General features: G+C 40.2%; 2 protein-coding genes across 2 annotated transcripts in view; one reads left to right on the top strand and one right to left on the bottom strand.

The window, feature by feature from the left end:
• Positions 1–15,018, bottom strand: part of LOC125967268 (A disintegrin and metalloproteinase with thrombospondin motifs 7) — a 57,231-nt gene extending 42,213 nt beyond the window's left edge. The window contains exons 1-7 of the mRNA XM_049718203.2: positions 14,609–15,018; positions 13,066–13,433; positions 8,232–8,418; positions 7,550–7,749; positions 4,339–4,422; positions 2,063–2,187; positions 629–778 (exon numbers count right to left, since the gene is read on the bottom strand). Coding sequence (XP_049574160.1) covers positions 629–778; positions 2,063–2,187; positions 4,339–4,422; positions 7,550–7,749; positions 8,232–8,418; positions 13,066–13,433; positions 14,609–14,729 — 1,235 coding nt within the window. The 5' untranslated portion in view covers positions 14,730–15,018. The remainder of the gene's footprint in view (positions 1–628; positions 779–2,062; positions 2,188–4,338; positions 4,423–7,549; positions 7,750–8,231; positions 8,419–13,065; positions 13,434–14,608) is intronic.
• A 938-nt stretch (positions 15,019–15,956) lies between these two features.
• LOC125967262 (relaxin-3 receptor 1) lies at positions 15,957–17,866 on the top strand. The gene has a single exon (XM_049718194.2). It carries the CDS (start codon positions 16,192–16,194, stop codon positions 17,302–17,304), a length of 1,113 nt encoding a protein of 370 aa, XP_049574151.1. The 5' UTR covers positions 15,957–16,191; the 3' UTR covers positions 17,305–17,866.
• The last annotated feature ends 2,806 nt before the right edge of the window (positions 17,867–20,672 follow it).

The raw sequence follows: 20,672 nt of genomic DNA, 5'->3' as shown, positions 1-20,672 counted from the left end.
AACATTCCTTGCACATACATTTACAGTAATAAAACTTTTAAGGAGGTAATCAAATTCACTTGAACTATCCGTTATTTAAGCCGAGGGCCGTTGCATTCTTTTTCTCATTTAAATCAATTAATTGTTGTCCAGCAAAATGCATATCACACCAAAGTTCATGTTTTTTTTTCCTTTTTTTCTAACTCAGTGGGAGCTGTGCTTATTCAATTAATGCATGGTCCCCTTTCTGAGAAAGGTCGAGTCAAATCAGTCCATCAAGAGTATTAATGTATTGCTGAGTTAAGAAAAACATATTATTGAATACTACTGAAGCATTTGTTAGTGTTTGTGAAGGTCATGAATGTTATTGCCAAGGTTCGCCGTATGCTACATATTTCTACCTTACCATTTCCGTACAACAAGCTCTCAATGTGCTTGCTTAAATCTCCAGTAAGGAAGACACACATTTGTATTGCATGGCAACAAATGAACCTGTTGTGCACCCATATAGTTCCCACAATATTTATAATATGTGCCCCTTTTACAACTTTGAGCTCCACAGTTCTCTACACGTCCATGTTCTTAAATGTATCTTTTGTGTACTTGTGTAAAAGACAGCGTGTAATAATAGTGTGTCTTGGAAGCTTACTTGTGACCCAGTTCATGCGCAACAGTGAAGGCCAGCGGCAGGCCCGTGTCCTCGCTAATACTGCAGCTCCGATGTGATTGACACATTCCTACCACATGGGACAAACCCAGCGTTTCGCAAGGCATGTTGATGGATGCACAGATGTCCTTCCTGTGGAAACAGAGGATGCAAGCTCAGATGTCCGAAAGGAATATCCATATAAACAACTAATGATATTTATATGCCATGTCATGTGCTCAAACCCCCTTTGGGTACTAAATGAAGAGTACTGTATAACAATTCATTTCTGTGTCAACATGTTTGCAACGATTGATTTGAAATAAAACAAATACTATGTGACTGTGTCTCTTTGATTAAGAGGTTTCACAAAGATCTATCATTTTCAATTCATGCAGAAATGTTTAGTCTGAAAAATATATAATACAAAATAAAAGTAAATGCAAAAACAAACAAATAAATGGAAAAATAAATGTGGAAATACAAAAAATATATATAAATACAATTAAATAGCAATTGATAAAGTGATTCCTCACCATTTCACGCTTCACCTTTCGCGAATGCGCTACTTTGCGGGTTTATGAGTGACAGGAGAACGGTGTTTGAATCCACATTGATAGCGCAAGGCGTGCCTCTGAGCAATGTGCGTCAGTGCGTATGAGACGGAGTTCAAGCGCAGGAGGCAGTAGCTGGCCATGCGCGAGGGAAGAAACACCAACCGGTGCAGAAGGAGTCGGGATACGTGACAATATCACGCGTTTGTTCTTTTATTTACTATAAAGGTAAAATACATGCACAGAACAGTGTGGGATTGGGTTTTAAGGGAATGGAAAAGGTTTATGTGCCCCTTTTAAAGATTTTATTATATCTAAGGTATTGGGGAGGATGTAAAATGCTTTAATATTGTGTACTAGACCACAATGCAATAGGAGATTCATGCACAACCGTGACTCACTTTGGTTTTGCTATGCATGATGTCCCCCAGGTTAGTATAATGCGGTAATTCTGAAGGTGGACACTATGCATCGTTTGGCAAGAAAACCTCTCTTCGAAATGACTTGTTATACACGCATACCCTCGAGCAGCCAACAAGAAACACTATGTGTTGGAAATTTCAATACAATGGTGTTTAAATTTCTCATTAATACACATACCCCATCTATTTTGCGTATTTTCGCGAGTGGTTCTGGAGCGCATATACCGTGATGAACGAGGGATCACTGTATATATTTCAATTCATTTTTTCCAATTATATTTTTGTTTGTTATTTTCACTTTTCATCCACCAGCTGCTATGGCCTTGTCTGTAACCCTTAAAACTGTGCAACTTTCATCTCTCTCTTTCTATAAGGGCTTCCTATCACACAAAAGAGTGCTTGTTATTATTTCCCCACCAGTAAGTTCATTCCAGTTCACTTTCACCAAAGTTTTTATTTACCTCGTGAGGAGAACGGCCACATCGTGGTGCAGAGGATGATCATCCCCCTTCATATTGAGTTGTTTCTGCCACTTGCAGAAGCTATTTAAGCTGTTGTCGGCATGGTGAGTTATCTTTAAGTCTTCCTGCACATCAAATGTCACAACACAGCAGAGGGTGGGAAATTAAAGGAAAAGAGCAACGTTTTGAAGAAAATGTACCATAAGTGAGGAAAAGTAACAAATTGTTTACAGCAAAGAGAAAAACATGTATTTGATGGACAAACTGCCAAAATGATGTTGGTTTGCTGTTTGAATTCCCATCCCCCACATCCAAACAGATATTGATAACAGTCATCTGGACAGCATTTACACCTGAACGGATGCTGCTGCTACCAGCAGAGAAAACAACACTATTTTGATAATTGCTCAAAAGTGTCAAATCGATAAGCACGGATGTGCCTATTGAGATATGAGGTGGACAAAATGGAAACGGTCCCTTAAATAGAAATGCATTTCGATTTCATGCAAAAAGTAAGCAACAACCTTTGTGATAGGTTAATGGACAAAATGGCTGTTCTACTTTTTGAAGGCTTTATTTTGCCCATAGCGGTGAATGTTTGTTTTGATGTGACCTCTGATTGGCCTGCAGCCATTCGAGGGCGTTCCGCACCTTTGGACCAAAATGAGCTGACGCGTTTAAAAAAATAGATGTGGACAGTGCTGTAGCAGAACAATTTTAACGAATGAAAGTTAATGAACACGTTCATATTTTGCATGAACTAAACAATCTATTTGACTTTTTTGGGAACATGCTCTTTCATTTTTGAATGACATATTTTGTTAGACTTCCATGGAAAACCTATAGGCACATTGTAAATGAGCCTTTATATGTTGGGGGATAAACTTAATTGGCAACACTAGCCACCAAGAGTTGCACAGCCACATAATTTCAGCCTTGGCAAAAAAACAGCATGTGGCTGTTTTTGCAATTGAGAAATTTAAATTGGTTGGCGAACAATAGGGAAGATAAGTTACTGCATGTTAGTCCTTGGTAGAAATAAGTGGGGGTTTTTTTCAGGGGGGCTTATTGTGGTGATGAAATAATTTTGGCTTGGGAGCACTCTGAAGTCGCTGGTGTTTTTTTTTTTTTTTTTTTTTTTTTTAACGGTTGCGTCACCAAAGCTTACAGGATACAGTGTAAAAAAAACACCTCATCTGAAGACTGGGGGGAGTTGGAGTGTGTGAGGCAGTTAGCGGGACATGCATAATAAGTGCAGTGCCCAATTCCTATTTCAGCTTGGTTCCTATTTTATTTATTCATTATACTTATTATTATTCCTGTATTATTTAAAATGTGGTTATGCTTGCATGTCAAGGATGACAATGGTATTTTTGTTTTAATTGTCAATAAATGTTTTTTTTAAAAAAAGCATTCAGGCAACATGTTTTGCCTCGTGGTTTTGAGAGTGCAGTGTGATGGCTGTAGCTGGTGAGTACTATGGACTGAATGGGTGGCAACAACAATATAATAAGAAGAAATGAAAACACTTTGAACTACTTTATTTTTGGAACAGTGAACTTCAAAATTTTAAAAGTTCATTTTAAAATAAGTGAATTGAACTTTATACTACTTAGTGTAGAAATTGAACCTATACCATTAAAGAACATTGCACTTATTTACTTTCAAAACTGAAGGATGCTGCACTGGCAAGGTAAAAGCAATCACTTAGAGTAGTGAGGGCAGGATGTAAAGTATAAAATGACAAGAAAAATTATATGTGAAACGAGCGTGAAGAAAAACATAGTCAAGGGGAAATGTGACTATTTAACTTACAAAAGAAATCATTGCAAAGATGTTAATGACACTCTTAAATATCAATCATATGTGCTGCTTTCAAAAACTGCTCATTTGTGTGTGTATGACTGTAAATACAGATCTACTGAATGTGTCATTTCAAATCCACATTCAAACAGAAAGTCAAACTATTGGATACAGACATTAAATTGGAACTGGGCACCTGCTATGTATGTCAATCAAGCCCAAGTCACTTTCTTGACTACTGCGGGTTTGGTTGTGTAACTGCAGGGCGCCAATTATTTTATCTGCTGAGTTAATAATATTCAACAAAGAGTCTCGAATAATGACGTTCACTTGTCTGTCACCGAAGCAGATGCTAATCATGGCTGCATAAATGAGTGTCGGAGGTTGGAGACCTTAATTGTGCCAGAATGACATTAACATTCTGAACATTTGGAATTAGCATCGCAAGCCAAAACTAAGACAAAGCATTTTACCTCATCCTGCTCCAGTAAGATGAGTCGAACCACAACAATGTTGATGGCGTTTCCAATACTTGGGTCTTGAAAAAGACCTGCTACCTGTAAACAGAAATACACAGAGGGTAGAATAATATATGCATTTTCACTTTTTTGTTTAACATGGAACAGAATGGAATGTTGTAAAACTTAGTTGTCATGAACGTTACTTAATTTTTTTTATTTCAGATAAATAATAAATACACATTTTAGAAATTGAAAAAGAACAGTAAATAATGTGTTCTTGAATAGATGACAATAGTGTAAGAATAATGGTTGAAATTATCACTTGTAAAGTTTTGCTTTGGCACATAAGAAAAAAATAAACAGGTATTGAGCCTTGTTAGTACAAGATTGTACTATGAGAGTATTTACGTGACGTTAATTAGACAAAATATAGGGTTGATATTTCTGTCATATGCATACTTTTTACACCTCCATTTTCAACTGATGCCATAGTGCACAGATGTCAAACTCAAGGCCCGGGGGCCAGATACGGCCCGCCACATGATCTTATGTGGCCCGCGAAGACAAATTGTGCATCAAATTCGTGTGTCATTACTAGAATTGCAAATTGTCTTCATTTTTAATAATATCTTTTTTTTTAAATATTTGACCAGTTTTTACTCGTCTGACTTGAAAACGAGTTATTTGTCAGTTTGTTTTGTAGCTTTTACTGTATATAATATGAGGTGCTCATACATTTATTTGGGTTGATAGTCATAATGGCCCGCGAAAATAATGAGTTTGACACCCCCACCATAGTGACTCAAAGAATGGCCAAATTCCTCACAGTTCTACTAAATATGTACTGTGCCAAAATACATACCCTTCCTTTTTTTTTTTTTTCCATCAATGTGTGCGTGCAACATGCAGAATGAGCAGCACAAGTACAAACAGTATGAATTGATTTTGACTATAAATTTCCTTGGATGTTGAGTTATATTGAAACTTTTTCCTAGGAGGCTATGGCTCTTACAATACAGACATAACAGAGACAACACTCACGCAAGGACAGAATGGCAAATGTCAGGACTCCTTCACCTGTGATGGGATGCAAAGTGGTTTGTATACTGTACTGTAAACAGAACATTTGCAATGTCTTCTCTCTCTATATACTTTCAGATTAAAATGAAAACTGTCATAATGGCCTTGAAAACTGCACAGGGAGAAAATATTTGATGGTGGGACATGATTATAGTGCACCAGATGCAATCATTACCTCTAGCATATCTTGAGGCTCACTCAAAATGATGCTTTTGATATAACACAAATATAGCTGAAGATTAAAGGTGCTTTCAAAATGGTATGAACCTGAAGCTCAAATCTTGTGAGGAGGGCCACTATGCAATCCAACCAATCACCCTGATATGAGCTATTTTGCATCACGCAAGGATCCACTCACTTCAACGGTGCAAATAAGAAGAGCCTGAAAATCTGCTTTGAATTAAGTGTTGGAGCAGGCGTGTCACATCATGGAATGAGCTGCCTAATAACTTTAATTTACACATGATTGCTGCATGGATGAACAGCTTAAAATACAACCCATGCTTAGGCACCAGGTTGGAAAGGAGCAATGATTCATGGCGACTTATTGCGTGTGCAGCCGGGCGGCTCCTGCTCAAGTGGCGAGACAATATTCTATAGTGTAATAATCAGTAGAGCTTCCCCAGTGTTATTATCAGTAGTGTTTTTTTCCCTCGTTTGTAGCCTCTATGGACTCTTTCATGAATACATATAAGGATTCCAAGCTGGCGGTTTAAGAAGCGCAGTCGTTGATTTTCAGCCCCAGGGCCACATGCTGTCCGTCTGCCCAGCATCCTGAGTTTGAAATGTTTGCTTTGAATTCAGCCGGCAACCCTTTTCGATTCATTTGCTTCTAGTCTGGCCTCCGTTTATTTTTTACAGCAGTTGCATGTGCATAATGCTCAACACCCTACAGTGGAGCAACAGGAAAAAAACAAACTTCTGATGCTGACAACCTTAGACAATGGAACATCTGCTGACGGAGGAAGATGATGTCATAACTTATTGTAAGGAGAGGAGGTCCATCTTGACATTGTGCAAGGTTGTTTTCATAAATGCAAACCCTTTGCAGCTTGGAGCATCAAAGCATGAGAAGATATGTGAGATAATAACAGCTTCCTCAATCTATTATTGTCGACAAAACCAGAAGCTTCTCCGCCAGTGAACTCCCCTCCCTTCCCTGAGACTCAGACAGGAGTTTAATTAGCTGCTGCCAGAGACATGCAGTGCTGAATTTGGCAAAATTCACTTGGGAGTCCAACGCAATAACGCAAAAGAAGTCAGTTTACTTAACCCCAAACAGAGAAGTAGTAATTACTGCCACTATAAAACATCAGGAACCAGACAATGACATGAGGAGGGAAACATCATGGAACACATTGAAGGTCACATTGAACCCAATTAGCCAAAACCTTGATTTTTTTTTTTTAAACAAACAATGTTAATACTTTCAAGGTGAATTAGTATTCATGGCATTAAGGTGGTAAGGGGGTTTTAGGATTTACGAACATGTTCATAATTATAAAATGCCCTGCAGCATATTGATAACAGTTTCTAAAATACCAAAATAAAGCACTTAACGTACACAATATGGACACAGTCTGGTGTATTACATTTCCTACTGCACTACATATAACCTCAAACTGATGAATCCATCAGCAAGCATTAAAATTCTATTCTGTTGTGAAGGTATGTTGATCAATAATTAAAAAAAAGAATGACAGGTTCTGTCATTCACAGATAATGACGCTGAAATTGTCCTTGTTGCTTTACGTAACACAATTGGACAATGGGCCATTGATGATTAGGATGCACATTTGACATTTAAATGCAAATGCTAAAATATTCATTTTCCTTTTGGCAACACGTACACACACACTGGCTCACCTGTGGCTAAAAGCACGCGTCTGGCATGAATGGCAAGAGTCTGCACACTCATTCAGCAAATGGTGGCTCCAAGTCATACTGACGCTCACTTACAAGATGCATTTTAATGAATTTAGTGCAGCCCAGTGATTGACAGCCCACCACTCATTCTAAATCAACAGGGGAGTTGGAAGACTCCAGCTTCCCTGTGACGCTATAAACCAGGTAGAAAATTGATGGATCCAGCTATGTAAGGTACACAAAAGCAATATTTTATATTATTGCACTTCATACTTACAATGTTCATCACAGCAAGAATGTAACTTTCAACACCTTTGCTGCCATGGTATTCCACCATTTTAGGGTCCGCCACCACAAGTGTTTCCACCCACTTCTCTTTGCTGATCGACCGTCGATGGATCCTTTGCTTTCTCCTTTTCTGTCGCTGCTCCCAATATTCCCGCTTCTTCTCAATCTCTTCCAAACTGTGATGGGAGTCTAGACAGCAAATTTGTGAAATGACTTAAATTGCTACACGCTCTCTAGTGACATACGGTAGATACTCTTGTATAGCTTACTGGCATCTACACTTATGCAGTACTAAAGACATAATTATAGCTACAAAAATGCCTGTAAAAAACCCCAAGGCCATGAATATATGATATGTAAATACAATAATAAAAAATAAAAAGCACAATTGTGCCTATTTTTTTTATTTTGTAACCTATACATTGGCTCCATTATAGCATTTTGTTTTGTTGTTTTTGATTTGCATTTGAGATGTTTTGTTGAATACATTTGATGTAAGGGAATAGTCAATTAAAATTTGTTTTGGCATAATCCTGATGGAGCAACTAATAGCAGTAGTCTTTCTTTCCTTTACAATTTGCCTAAATGCCCTAACATGTAGCCGTGTAAATGCCGAAAGGTCATATTAATGACTTACACCGTTTGAATTGGAAAAAAGAAATCTCGCTTGCCTTTGACACCACATGAACCATTGACTGCTTGTTCCCTTGAGATGGGCTGTACAACTGGACTCCAGGATGACAGGAAGGGGGCATGGCGTTTGAAGATGGCATGGGCCTGTGGTGACGAGGGCTCACCATGTGGCTTCTCCAGAGGCTGGATGAAGAATTCTTCATTGGACAACTTGAACAATCCTGTCTGAATGTTGAAGAGTGAAACGTTAGCAGAATTTTACAAATCACCACCCACAACTTGAGGTATAAAAATGTTCTCCCTTTACAAAGAATAACAATGCTCTGGCGTTCCTACTGGGTATTCATTTGCTGGAGGACTTCAAAGGTCACATGGACGATAGCAATGAGACAAAGAAGGATGTGATTGCCTGTTGTGAAGGCAATCCCAAAACGTGTTAGTGGACACCAGCAGTAAGTGATGCAGACAATTTGACGGACTCCTATCGAGTCCTGGCCTGGGGTACTCCCAAGGCAGCTGATGCGTATCGGCTGACCAAGCGAGTGAAAAAGAGTGAAAAATAACTTGGCTAGTTTCAAAGAAGTTACGTCTCAGAAGGATGAAGCAATGCGTCATGACCAATATTTACAGTATTGATGTGGTGCCACTGAAAATGTAAACAACTACGAGAATCAGCAAAAAGTAGTCATAATGACACACTTGTCAGCTTTTGACATTTTTTCACACGGATGAGTGTTCACCTCAGTGATGCGCTCTCTAATATTGTTTTTGTCAGTTTTTTCTGTTTCAATTGTTCATCAATGTGATAGGTGCATTAGGTCACTGAAGTCTCCCTGGAGGCCAAGCCCTCACATGCTCTGCATGCCAACGGTAGATACAGGCTGTCAAAGAAATGTGATACCTTCAAAAAAATAATAAAAAAGGCAGCCAAACATGTCATGGAGTCAAAGAATTCTAAACAAATGTTCTCCTTATGCGTCATCCCTCCAAAGCACAAATGATAATCTGTGCCTCCAAAATAGCAATTATCAGATATTTAGTGACAAGTCGACTATTGTCGTTTCCATTTGGGCGTTTCTGTTGTAGCACATTTGACATAGTGCCAATATGTAGCCATTTCACTGTATAGTAACAGAATCAAAAGGCTTTTTGCTGGAGCACCATCCTTTAATCTTCTATCCTGCTCATCCTCAGGAGGGTAGTGAGTGAGTTGGAGCTTATTTTGAGTGATAGGCAGGGTACCAGCCAATTGCAAGGCACACATCTTGATACCGTATTTTCCGGAGTATAAGGCACCTTCAATGAATGGCCCATTTTAAAACTTTGTCCTCATATAAGGCGCACCAGACTATAAGGCGCACCATTAATGCATCAGGTCAGATTTTGAATCCAAATCAAATCATTCTCCATTTTATCTTTTTTATTTCAACTTCAGACGCAACAAATTACTTTATAATCACAAAATAATGATCCATAGTCTTTTTGATTCATGATTCATAGTCTTCAGCGGGCCACTTATGATTGATTTCATAACACAATGCTTCGGACCAGTTTAGATTTAGGAATTTGGTCCATACATAAGGCGCACCAGACTATAAGGCGCACTGTCGGCTTTTGAGAAAATTTTAGGTTTTTAGGTGTGCCTCATAGTCCGGAAAATATGGTAAGTACGTATATACACATATATATGTATATATATCCACATATATATATATATATATATGTATATATATACACATATATATATATATACACATACATATATATATATATATATATATATATATATATATATATATATATATATATATATATATATATATATATATATATATATATATATATATATATATATATATATAGACATACAACATTTTATTCTACACAGAAGGCCGGAGTTTGCACAAATACCCCGAAGCTCAGAATTGTGAGGCGGATGTAGTAATTGGTTCCCCAAAGAGCCGCCCAGATGGACCACAGCGTGACAAAAGGGCAGCATGTTGATCCCATATTACTGGTGGACTAGTCTGGACACCTAACACTGACTCGTGTGCACAGGGGAAATTAAATTATTAGACGTTTATTTCCAGACTTATAAAGACTGTTTTCTGTGGGAAGGGTCTTCACATGTGCCAGAAAATCACATAGATGAGACTAAGCAAACGAACCAATGCTCATTCCATGCCTAAAAAAAAAAAGAAATTTTTAATCACAAAGATTGCTATTTTAAAGAAACTTGCTGTATTTGATAGTGATAGCACAGCAGAATTCTGACATTTTGTGGCAAAAAAAGGGTGTGGCCACGTTCTTTGAACCTCAGGGACTGCCGGGTCAATTGTCACAATACAGGTTTTGTTGGAAAGGGAATTCAACAAGGATTGTGATTTATAAGCATCTAGAATACTGGTACCTATTTTAGTAACTGAACCTTTTGACCTATTATAATTTGATCTTGAAATTGACCTTGTTGATCATTGTGGCGTTCACATATTTTATCATAAATCTCATATGTTGTCTCTGTTTCCGAAATTAAGTATCTTTGGCTTGGTAGAAATAAGGGGTCAAAGTATCCATACCCTCAGACCTTTAACTTTTAATTAATATTCAATGAATAGTCAACTTTTGATGAATATCTGAGGGTATGAAGTCAATGATCCTACAGTGGAATACAATAGCTGATTACATTTTCTTTAAGTAGAATAAATCACAACTAATGATTACATATATAATGTGAAAAACTGTGTTGGTCTCCTCTCAGAAAGGTTTTGTGTGCAATATTGCATTTTGCATTATTTCATATACGACATACAGTGTCCATGAAGTGTATGGAAAACACATCTTGCGCAATCTGCCAAGAATGCTCCCTTTGAAGAGAGAAAACTAAAGCCAAATACGCAAAAGCTGGAGGACTTATTTATCAGTCACTTCATCACATTGGCCTACAAATGAAAGAGTTCAAAAGAGTCAACAACTGCTTTAACTTGCCATCCCGAATAATTAACAATGTAGACAATTTAAATAAGCATTGGTGAGTCAGGATTCTTATGTTGTTTTTCTTCTATTTGTATCCACCAAGGGAAATTGTCTTTACACTTTGTCAAGGGAAGTTTGAGGGTCAGTAATCGGTCTGAGCATTCACACAAACCCCCTGAGCATCCCTTGGACCACGGTTAGCAACATCAGACATGCATGCACATGATGGCCAAACCAGAATCATACCTGTCCAAAAGCGGAGATCATGACAAATTGATGAAAGATGTGGGAATGTTACAATAAAAAAAACACATCTACGCATATATCAAATGAAATGAAAGAGTCAAGTATGACTCCTAAGTTTGTAACAAGGGAGGAAAGAGTTGGTCCAAAAATATAGATTTTGAGGGAGAATAATTTGTAATTTAATTTGATCTGTCGTCCCAATGATGATGGCTTCTGTTGCCATTTTTTTTTTAACTAAAGATTGCCCAAATCTTCTGATTTCAGGCTCTCAAAAAAGAATTATTCTCTTTCAGACTGATTTATCTTTTGTTTTTAACCAAAATAAAACATTTCCAAAAATCTGCTTTTACTTTGAAAAACAACGACCATCCTGCTTGTGTCATACATATTACTTAGCCGATGATTATTTGTTTTTTCAATCACAAAATAACACCAAATAAACAAAAATATTTGGTTGATAAACAGGAATCAAGAAAACTGTTTTTAATACACTTTAAGGCAAATAACAATTGCAGTCAATTATTTGATGCAATAATGGATAGAATAATCGACTGTAAAAATATTCTGTAGTGAGCCCTAATGGATACATATGGGGAATGTTTAAAAACATCAATCTGGGCGCTGGGCAGCTTGGCACCGCAACAATTTCCTACCTCCTCCAAGAGCCACATCCTGAATCTTGCTTTCAGATCTGATGTCATGTCTTCTAACTGCACTGGTTCGGACAAAACCTCATTTGACCATCTGTTCATTTCTTTCAATGTCAAATTACAAGTACCCAAAACTAACCCGTATCTCCTTCTGGAGGAATGTTGAGCATTCAGGCATCTTCCCAATCCAGATCATCTATCCAACCCAAAGAACTCTTTCACTCACAGCTGATGCAAGTCATCTTGCATTTTCCTCCAACTCAACCGTACGGATGCAAATTGATTTTATTTTTTTATGAACCAGTTCCCAGTAACTCGCTTCATATGAATCATTTGTTTGCTGGCCTGACAATTACGCATAGTGATTTGTTCTATGTATGTCGCGAATGAGTGAGGACGTCACGCAAGTGTTTTTTAGTTCAGATGTTTTTCAACGTGGCATGCCGTCAATATTGTAACACTATATAAAAACGTGTACTCTATGATATATCTCTTTCATTTATTTTATTTTCTTGCATGCTGTAGTGTTAGCTCTCTTTGTTTTATTTTTGAATAAGGGATAGGGATAAGGGGAGTGATTGTTTTATTTGTTTTTGTTTTATTTGATTTTTTGTTACTCGTTGCATTCTTGATTGTACATTACATTTCTGTTTTATTTTTACAATGTTCTGGGTGAACTTGAAATGTATTATTAGGATTGATGAGAAAGCTCCCCACTCTATGCCTCAGTGTGTTTGAACTGGCTCTTTGTGGTGTGATGCCAGAAATGGAAATGAGAATGACAGAGTGTAAAAAGATTTTCCATCCTTGGTTAATTAAGCTATTTCATTGAAAAGAAAATTAAACCGTTTGAATACCTTTGCCTGTAATTATAATTATTCATTAATTTTAACATTTAACATGCCCAGTGATTGCCAAAGTAAATCTGATCATGGAGTGACAATCTTCAGCTGTAATTTTCTGTCTGATATTGTGTTATTTTAGCTGCCAGTGTACAACTCACCAGTCCGTCGCAGGTGCTTATTGCTGCGCTCCCTTTGACAGCAGGCCCATCCCACACTTCACCCAGGAAATGGCACTGAGCGGATCCAGGGGGGCGGATCTTTACCCCTTTAAGTCCACCGTACCGACTTTCTGTCAGGAAGCCCGGGGCCAGCAGATGTGGGTTGAGAGTCAAGTTAAAGTGTAAACTGTGGCCAGCATGCCACAACTGATAGAAGACTCGCTCCTGATCCCTGGACTCCCCTGAGGCATGGCGACGCTGTATGCGGCGAGCGCGATGAGACAGGAAGTTGGACAGGAAGTGACCTCTGACATTCACTCTAGTGGGGTGAACCACTTCATACTGAGGAAGATCCTGGAGGAATCTCTCTGTTGTAGCCACGGTGGGAAGACAACATGGAAAAGATGAGCTATTCAATCAAGGCATAGGAAGAATACCAGTACTGTATTTTGGTTTCTAGGGCAACCCAGAAGACAGATACATCCATTTAGCTATTTGATCATGTGTCTTGTATGCCGGTTTCGCTGTCCTTTTGAACAGCTGCAGTATCGGCTGTGCATTGAAAAAGTATTTTCCCATGGGTGACTTAACTCGTATGTGAAAAAAAGTTTAAGCGAATTTGATGCTGTAGTATACAAAGAAACCCATTTAGTTCGTATTACCGTATTTTCCGCACTATAAGGCGCACTGGATTATAAGGCGCACCTTCAATAAATGGCCCATTTTAAAACTTTGTCCATATGTAAAACGCACCGGATTATTAGGCACACCTTCAATGAATGGCCCATTATAAAACTTTGTCCAAATATATGTCCATATATTTGGACACGCCTGCTGTAGTGGCTCAATATTGGTCCATATATAAGGCGCACCGGATTATAAGGCGCACTGTCGGCTTTTAAGAAAATTGGAGGGTTTAAGTGTGCCTTATAGTGCGGAAAATATGGTAATTTAATCTGCAATTAGCCAGACTAGCATATATTTTGAATGTGGGAGAAAACTAGAAAACAGAGAAAAGTTGCACAAAGGAAGGTCATAGCAAAGATTCAAACACTGAACCTCAGAAATGTCAGGCAGATGTGCTAACTACCATTTGTTCGATGTGTTGCACTATCGAACAGGGAATTACATTTATTGTGGCATTTTGCTTGCTCAAACCTCAGGATCCTGCATTTCAACATTTAGGACAGAATTTCAGTGTCCATGGCAATAATTAATTAGTCCTTTGAGCTCTTCAGCATGGAAATTTATAATAACTAACTTCTACAAATGCACAGGGAATTATATTTCCCATCCTTCATTGAGAGGTCGGTGTGAGCCTTGGCACTGTAATTGAGGTATTCTTTGCCCAAAGGCACACGAGAATGAAACTTTTATACGCTTCATTGCTGTGGCCAGACCAAGCACATCTGTCCTTCCTTTGTATAAACTAAGGACGGCTGCTGGATTTGCTTTTGTGTTTTGGGATGCATCATGAAGCCATTCTTGCAATTGCAGTGATTCACAATTCACGTGTCAGGGCTGTTGTGAGAACTTGACTGACCTGGTTGTCGTAGAAATCCAAGCCCAGACTTGCAGTTGTCCAGCACGGTTACAAGTACCATGAAGAAGTGGATGGCAGAAGCTCCATGCGCAGTGTGAAACCCGGAGTTCAAACAGGTCATCTTGGCAGCACAGAACGCTAAAGTTTACATTCATTTATTGCCTCTAACACGGTGCCGAATGGCAATTCAGATCAGCTCCATCGTGGTCAAGGCGTTCGAGCGCGGATTTAAACTATTTTCTGCAATTCACGTTTCATATTTATCTTCTATTGTTTATTTATTCCCCGTGCGTGGCTTGTTGTTTGTCGGCCTTTGCTTATAATCGCTTGTTCCTCCATCCGCCTCTCGCCGATTGCCAGTGACAGCTTGAAAACTTTGCAAACTTTTGCAGCAGTACCACCCCCACAGATGGGTGGACTTCAAGACAATAGGCTTACTCTTCAGCTCGCCTCCAAGGCGTTTTAAAGGGGACTACCCCTGGATGATGCACATCCGACAAGGGTTTTGGCGTCATCGGTCAATTTAGGATTCGGGTTCACGCAACAAACACAAAATTCTATCATGTCGACGCACAGGAGTACAATTAGTTTAAATGAGCTAAGTGTCTACAAGTGCTTAGTCGGCACTAATATATAAAACGACGTTAGAAAACAAGATGTTTAAAACAACAACAACAACAAAAACGTTTAGACCCTAACTGTATTCGCCTGCCATCTAGTGGAACAAAGGACGTGTCAATCCATCCGAACCGAGAGAGAGAGAGAGAGAGAGAGAGAGAGAGAGAGAGAGAGAGAGAGAGAGAGAGAGAGAGAGAGAGAGAGAGAGAGAGAGAGAGAGAGAGAGAGAGAGAGAGAGAGAGAGAGAGAGAGAGAGAGAATTCAATGTCAAGTGCAAGATTATAACAAGATGGAAAGATAATTGAGGGGGTAATCAGACAGACAGACAGACAGACAGACAGACAGACAGACAGACAGACAGACAGACAGACAGACAAGAGGGAGTCGTACTGTACTTTACAGGGTGTCAAAGGAACATAAATGAGCTGAAAATAAGTTCAGCTTTTGTATGAAACCAGTCTACGTTTTTAGACAACTGGAAAGGAACTCTCAAACCATACGACGCATTAGACATCTACTACATTTTTCTAAGGGCACAATTTTGAGTTTGTACAAATGTTCAATTTGATTAAATCAAAGCTTTATTTATTTATTTATTTATTTATTTATTTATTTATTTATTTATTTATTTATTTATTCATTTGTTACATTCAACGGCGTTTGTTTTATTTTTCCAGCCTCCATGCGCTTTTTACGCACACCCTCCGGTGATGTCTCCTTGGTAACGATCTTTCCTATACTGTACATAATAATCCAGCATAAAGTGAGGTAGTGATGCGACGCACTTGTTTATGAAACCCATAATTTTCTTTACCAGCCAATCGTAGCCCGGCCGAGGCACGACCCAATAAAAGCAACGGTGCCGTCAGCTGTCTCTCAAAGAGGAGTGACATGGCTAACAATCCTGACACGTCCTGATCGAGTGGTATGCTTGGTCTCATTTTGTGGTTTAGTTCGAGTTGAGGATGGATGTCATTTTAAACCAGAGTGACGTTTTGAACCAAAGCGCGCCCGGCGAGGAGACTTTCCGTTTCGATGACATCGAAGAGGGAGCGGACGGGAATCCCTTTCTTAGGATTCTCATCTCGGTGGTCTACTCGGTGGTCTGCGCCGTGGGGCTGGTGGGGAATCTCCTCGTTTTCTATCTGATGAGGCTACGACAAGGTCGGAAGAAGTCGGCTATCAACTTTTTCATCATCAACTTGGCCGTGACCGACTTCCAGTTCGTGCTGACGCTGCCCTTCTGGGCCGTGGACACGGCTCTGGACTTCAGCTGGCCCTTCGGGAACGCCATGTGCAAAGTTGTGCTCTCTGTCACGGTGATGAACATGTACGCCAGCGTCTTTTTCCTCACGGCCATGAGCGTCACCAGATACTTGTCCGTAACTTCGGCGCTCAAGAGATCCACGCACAGATGGTCGAGGTGCGTAAAGTGGGTGTGCGCCGTGCTTTGGGTCGCGGCCACGGTGGCCACGGCTCCCACGGCGCTCTTCTCCACGGTCACCGTAGTCGCCGGAGAAAAACTATGCCTCCTGAAATTCCCGGAAGGACACGACTGGCTCGCCCTTTATCACATCCAAAAAATACTCGTCGCTTTCATTATCCCTCTGTTTATCGTCTCCGTCAACTACCTGCTGCTTCTGCGCTTCATTAAACGCAAGAGCATGTGCACCAGCAACCGAAATAGGAGGTCGAAAGTGACCAAATCCGTGGCCATTGTTGTTTTATCCTTTTTCTGCTGTTGGATGCCAAACCACGCCATCACTTTCTGGGGCGTTTTGGTCAAATTTAACGCAGTCAACTGGGATAAGTCCTACTACATGGTGCACGCGTACGTGTTCCCAGTCACCGTGTGCTTGGCGCACGCCAACAGCTGCTTGAACCCCATGTTGTACTGTCTCATGAGGCCAGAGATCAGAAAGATGCTTAGTGCTTTATTCTGGAGAGCTCCAAGTCCATGCGCCAACAACAACGGCAAGGGCTGCTGCAGGGCTCCCTCTCTTACGCACGGGCACATCCAAGCAGTCCGCACTACTGACAATGTTGAGTTCACCTTGTCTGTTATTGATCACAGATGATTTGCAAGCTTCAGAATTAATGGAGTCCTTTAAATCACGACCTTCACTTTAAAACCTCACTGGACCCTGTCAAAATGATCATCGTGCGTAATGCTACCACAAATACGGAGCACATATTGGTAAATATGTATATATAATGGCATCATGTCAAGATTTTATTTATTTATTTATTTATTTATTTATTTATTTATTTATTTATTTATTTATTTATTTATTTATTACTAATTTATGCAAGGTTCCCATGGATGACGTTACTTCACCGCACTGCTATACGTAAACGTGAATCGCTATTTGGATCCAAGTGGAGGAGGGGAGGGGAGGGAGGGGGTGATGAAATCATAGCGACGTTATTGAAGACTTGCATTCTGAATGTGAAGGAAAGAAACAGGTACTTTTTATTTATTTATGTACACTTTATAAATACATTAAGCTTATGTAAAGCAAAATTAATAAATGCATTTTTTCTAGTATATGACTTTTTTTTCCTTTACCAAAGAATGTGATCTACCTGTTTGTCCAGCATTTGTGTTGTGGAAAATAAAAGAGTGAAATAGTGATTTAATGCATGTGCAAATGTGAATTGTCTTCACAAAACGTGATAATTATATTTTATAAATCAGAGGTTGCAGGTTGTTGGGGGGGGGGGGAACAAAAAGCGGACCCAAGTGCAAGAAATCAGGGAGGCAAGGCAGGCGTGCAACAAAGCAAGGCATGCAATCCAAACTACATTAATGTAATTTTAAAAAAAAGGCAGAAATTAGCAAACCAATAGTGGGAATGGACTCACAAACACAACTGTCATGACACCAACAGAAGCCAAAGCAATGATGTGGCAAAAAAGAAACAGCAGGAAACTAAACACAACTAAGCAGATAGTTCTGTATATCTTTATCTCTTGTGTTTTTTCTTGTGTATTTTGTATTTTACTGCTACTGGACACAGAATTTCCCTGAAGGAGTAATCCCAAGGGATTAATAAAATTGAGTCTAAGTCTAAGTCTAAGTCTAAGATGAGACAAGAAGGAACTTCTGGAAAAGGTATGAGTGGCTGAGGGAGCTGATTGGTTGAGAAGGACAAGAATAGCTACAGACAGAGGCAAAAAAATAAAATAATGAAAAGGGACACAGGGGCTTTGTGACACACCATCGGCTTCTGCCCCTATGGGATCTGCTGCCACTTTGTCCACAACAATGAGGAGCAAAAAAAATCATGTCTCGCTCCTTTTTCCTCTACCTTAGATCCTTAGATCCACAGCCCCTGTGTCCCTTTTCATTCTATTCTTAAAAAAAAAAAAAATCGAATAATAAAAAAGTAGATTTTCTGAAAACCAAACAGCAACAAGTAAAGAGAATTAAATAAATCCATGTGGCTCATTTGTAGAGGACTGTTTTTCCTCCACAGGTACTCTGATCTGAGAGAGGGCTGAACATTTCATTTAGTATCCCGCAGCAACTCGCTCTACAAAAAAAAAATCTTTGTTTAGCCACACAGTGTCTCAGGCAGCCCTGACAGCTACTGGTGTTTACTAATGATGTCTTTCTCTGCTTCTAGCCGGGCTCTATTTTTCATCATCAGTCACAGGCTAGTTTGGGGGATATCAAAGTACAGTAATAAGTCATAGACTTTGTCCTCAGCACAAAATCATATTTCATGGAGATATTAACCATTTTATACCCGTAGCAAATTATAAACCTTCATCGCCATGACATGCCGGTATTTATTATTCACGGAATGTGAGCTGCACCTTCCCTGTGGGTTTTTTAAAACACATGCTATGATAAGGGAACATAATTATTGATTTCAGAGAGAGACAGGCAGTAGAAGACATCTGACAAACCTTGCCCTTCAGCTCCTCTGTAATTAAAGGAGCTCAGCTCACTCCTGTGGAAATGAATAAAAAAAAAAAAAAAAAAAAAAGATCTAAGCAGATGTGGCAAAAGCGCTGTTTTTTATATTAGTGACAAACAAAATGTCTCTACAGACCCAGCACCATGTCATTAGTATTTGTGGTACCTACAGAATTCCTTACATCAGGTGTATGTGTGTGTATTTGGGGGGGGGGGGGGGGGGCTGTTGGACTGTTGTGCCTGACTTAGAAGACTCATCTATTAATAATTCATCAATTCATGAAACAATGCTCGGTTAGGGCAACACAACTATGCCTCTATTCAAAGTCAAAACTGCTTCCTGCTCATTTGATCATTTCATATTAAAGACCATGTCCACGTGGCCTCTTCCACATGGCTGCCGCTTGACACCATGTGTTTGTAATGTTTGTCATATTGTACGATAATACAGAGACTTCTGTATTGTTCTCATACCTAAACCTTAATCAGACGTTTGTACACAGCATCAACAGATACTAAAAAATGTCCATCCATCCATCCATCTTCTTCCGCTTATCCGGGGTCGGGTCGCGGGGGCAGCAGCTTTAGGAGGGACTCCCAGACTTCCCTCTCCCCAGCCACTTCATCCAGCTCATCCCGGGGGATTCCAAGGCGTTCCCAGGCCAGCTGAGAGACATAGTCTCTCCAGCGCGTCCTGGGTCGTCCCCGGGGTCTCCTACCGGTGGGACATGCCCGGAACACCTCCCCAGGGAGGCGTCCAGGAGGCATCCTGATAAGATGCCCGAGCCACCTCATCTGGCTCCTCTCAACGTGGAGGAGTAGCGACTCTACTCCGAGTCTCTCCCGGATGACCGAGCTTCTCACCCTATCTCTAAGGGAGAGCCCGGACATCCTGCGGAGAAAACTCATTTCGGCCGCTTGTATCCGAGATCTTGTTCTTTCGGTCACGACCCATAGCTCGTGACCATAGGTGAGGGTAAGAGCGTAAATCGAACGGTAAATTGAGAGCTTTGCCTTTTGGCTCAGCTCTCTCTTCACCACAACGGACCGGTACAGGGTCCGCATTACTGCCGACGCTGCACCGATCCGCCTGTCGATCTCACGCTCCATCCTCCCCTCACTCGTGAACAAGACTCCAAGATACTTGAACTCCTCCACTTGGGGCAGGATCTCATCCCCGATCCGGAGAGGGCATTCCACCCTTTTCCGATCGAGGACCATGGACTCGGATTTGGAGGTGCTGACCCTCATCCCGACCGCTTCACACTCGGCTGCGAACCGTTCCAGCGAGAGCTGGAGATCACGGCCTGAAGAAGCCAACAGCACCACGTCATCTGCAAAAAGCAGAGACGCGATGCTGAGGTCCCCAAACCGGACCGCCTCAACGCCTCGGCTGCACCTAGAAATTCTGTCCATAAAAATTATGAACAGAATCGGTGACAAAGGGCAGCCTTGGCGGAGTCCAACCCTCACTGGGAACGAATCCGACTTACTGCCGGAAATGCGGACCAGACTCTGGCA

Source organism: Syngnathus scovelli, chromosome 4, assembly GCF_024217435.2.
Source record: "Syngnathus scovelli strain Florida chromosome 4, RoL_Ssco_1.2, whole genome shotgun sequence".
Lineage (NCBI taxonomy): Eukaryota > Metazoa > Chordata > Actinopteri > Syngnathiformes > Syngnathidae > Syngnathus > Syngnathus scovelli.
Note: the sequence above shows the minus strand (reverse complement) of the source record. Positions and strands in the feature narration are given on the sequence as shown.

What these genes read in the sequence shown, in the direction of transcription:
- LOC125967262 (XM_049718194.2), top strand. Translation starts at nt 16,192, where the DNA reads ATGGATGTCATTTTAAACCAGAGTGACGTTTTGAACCAAAGCGCGCCC.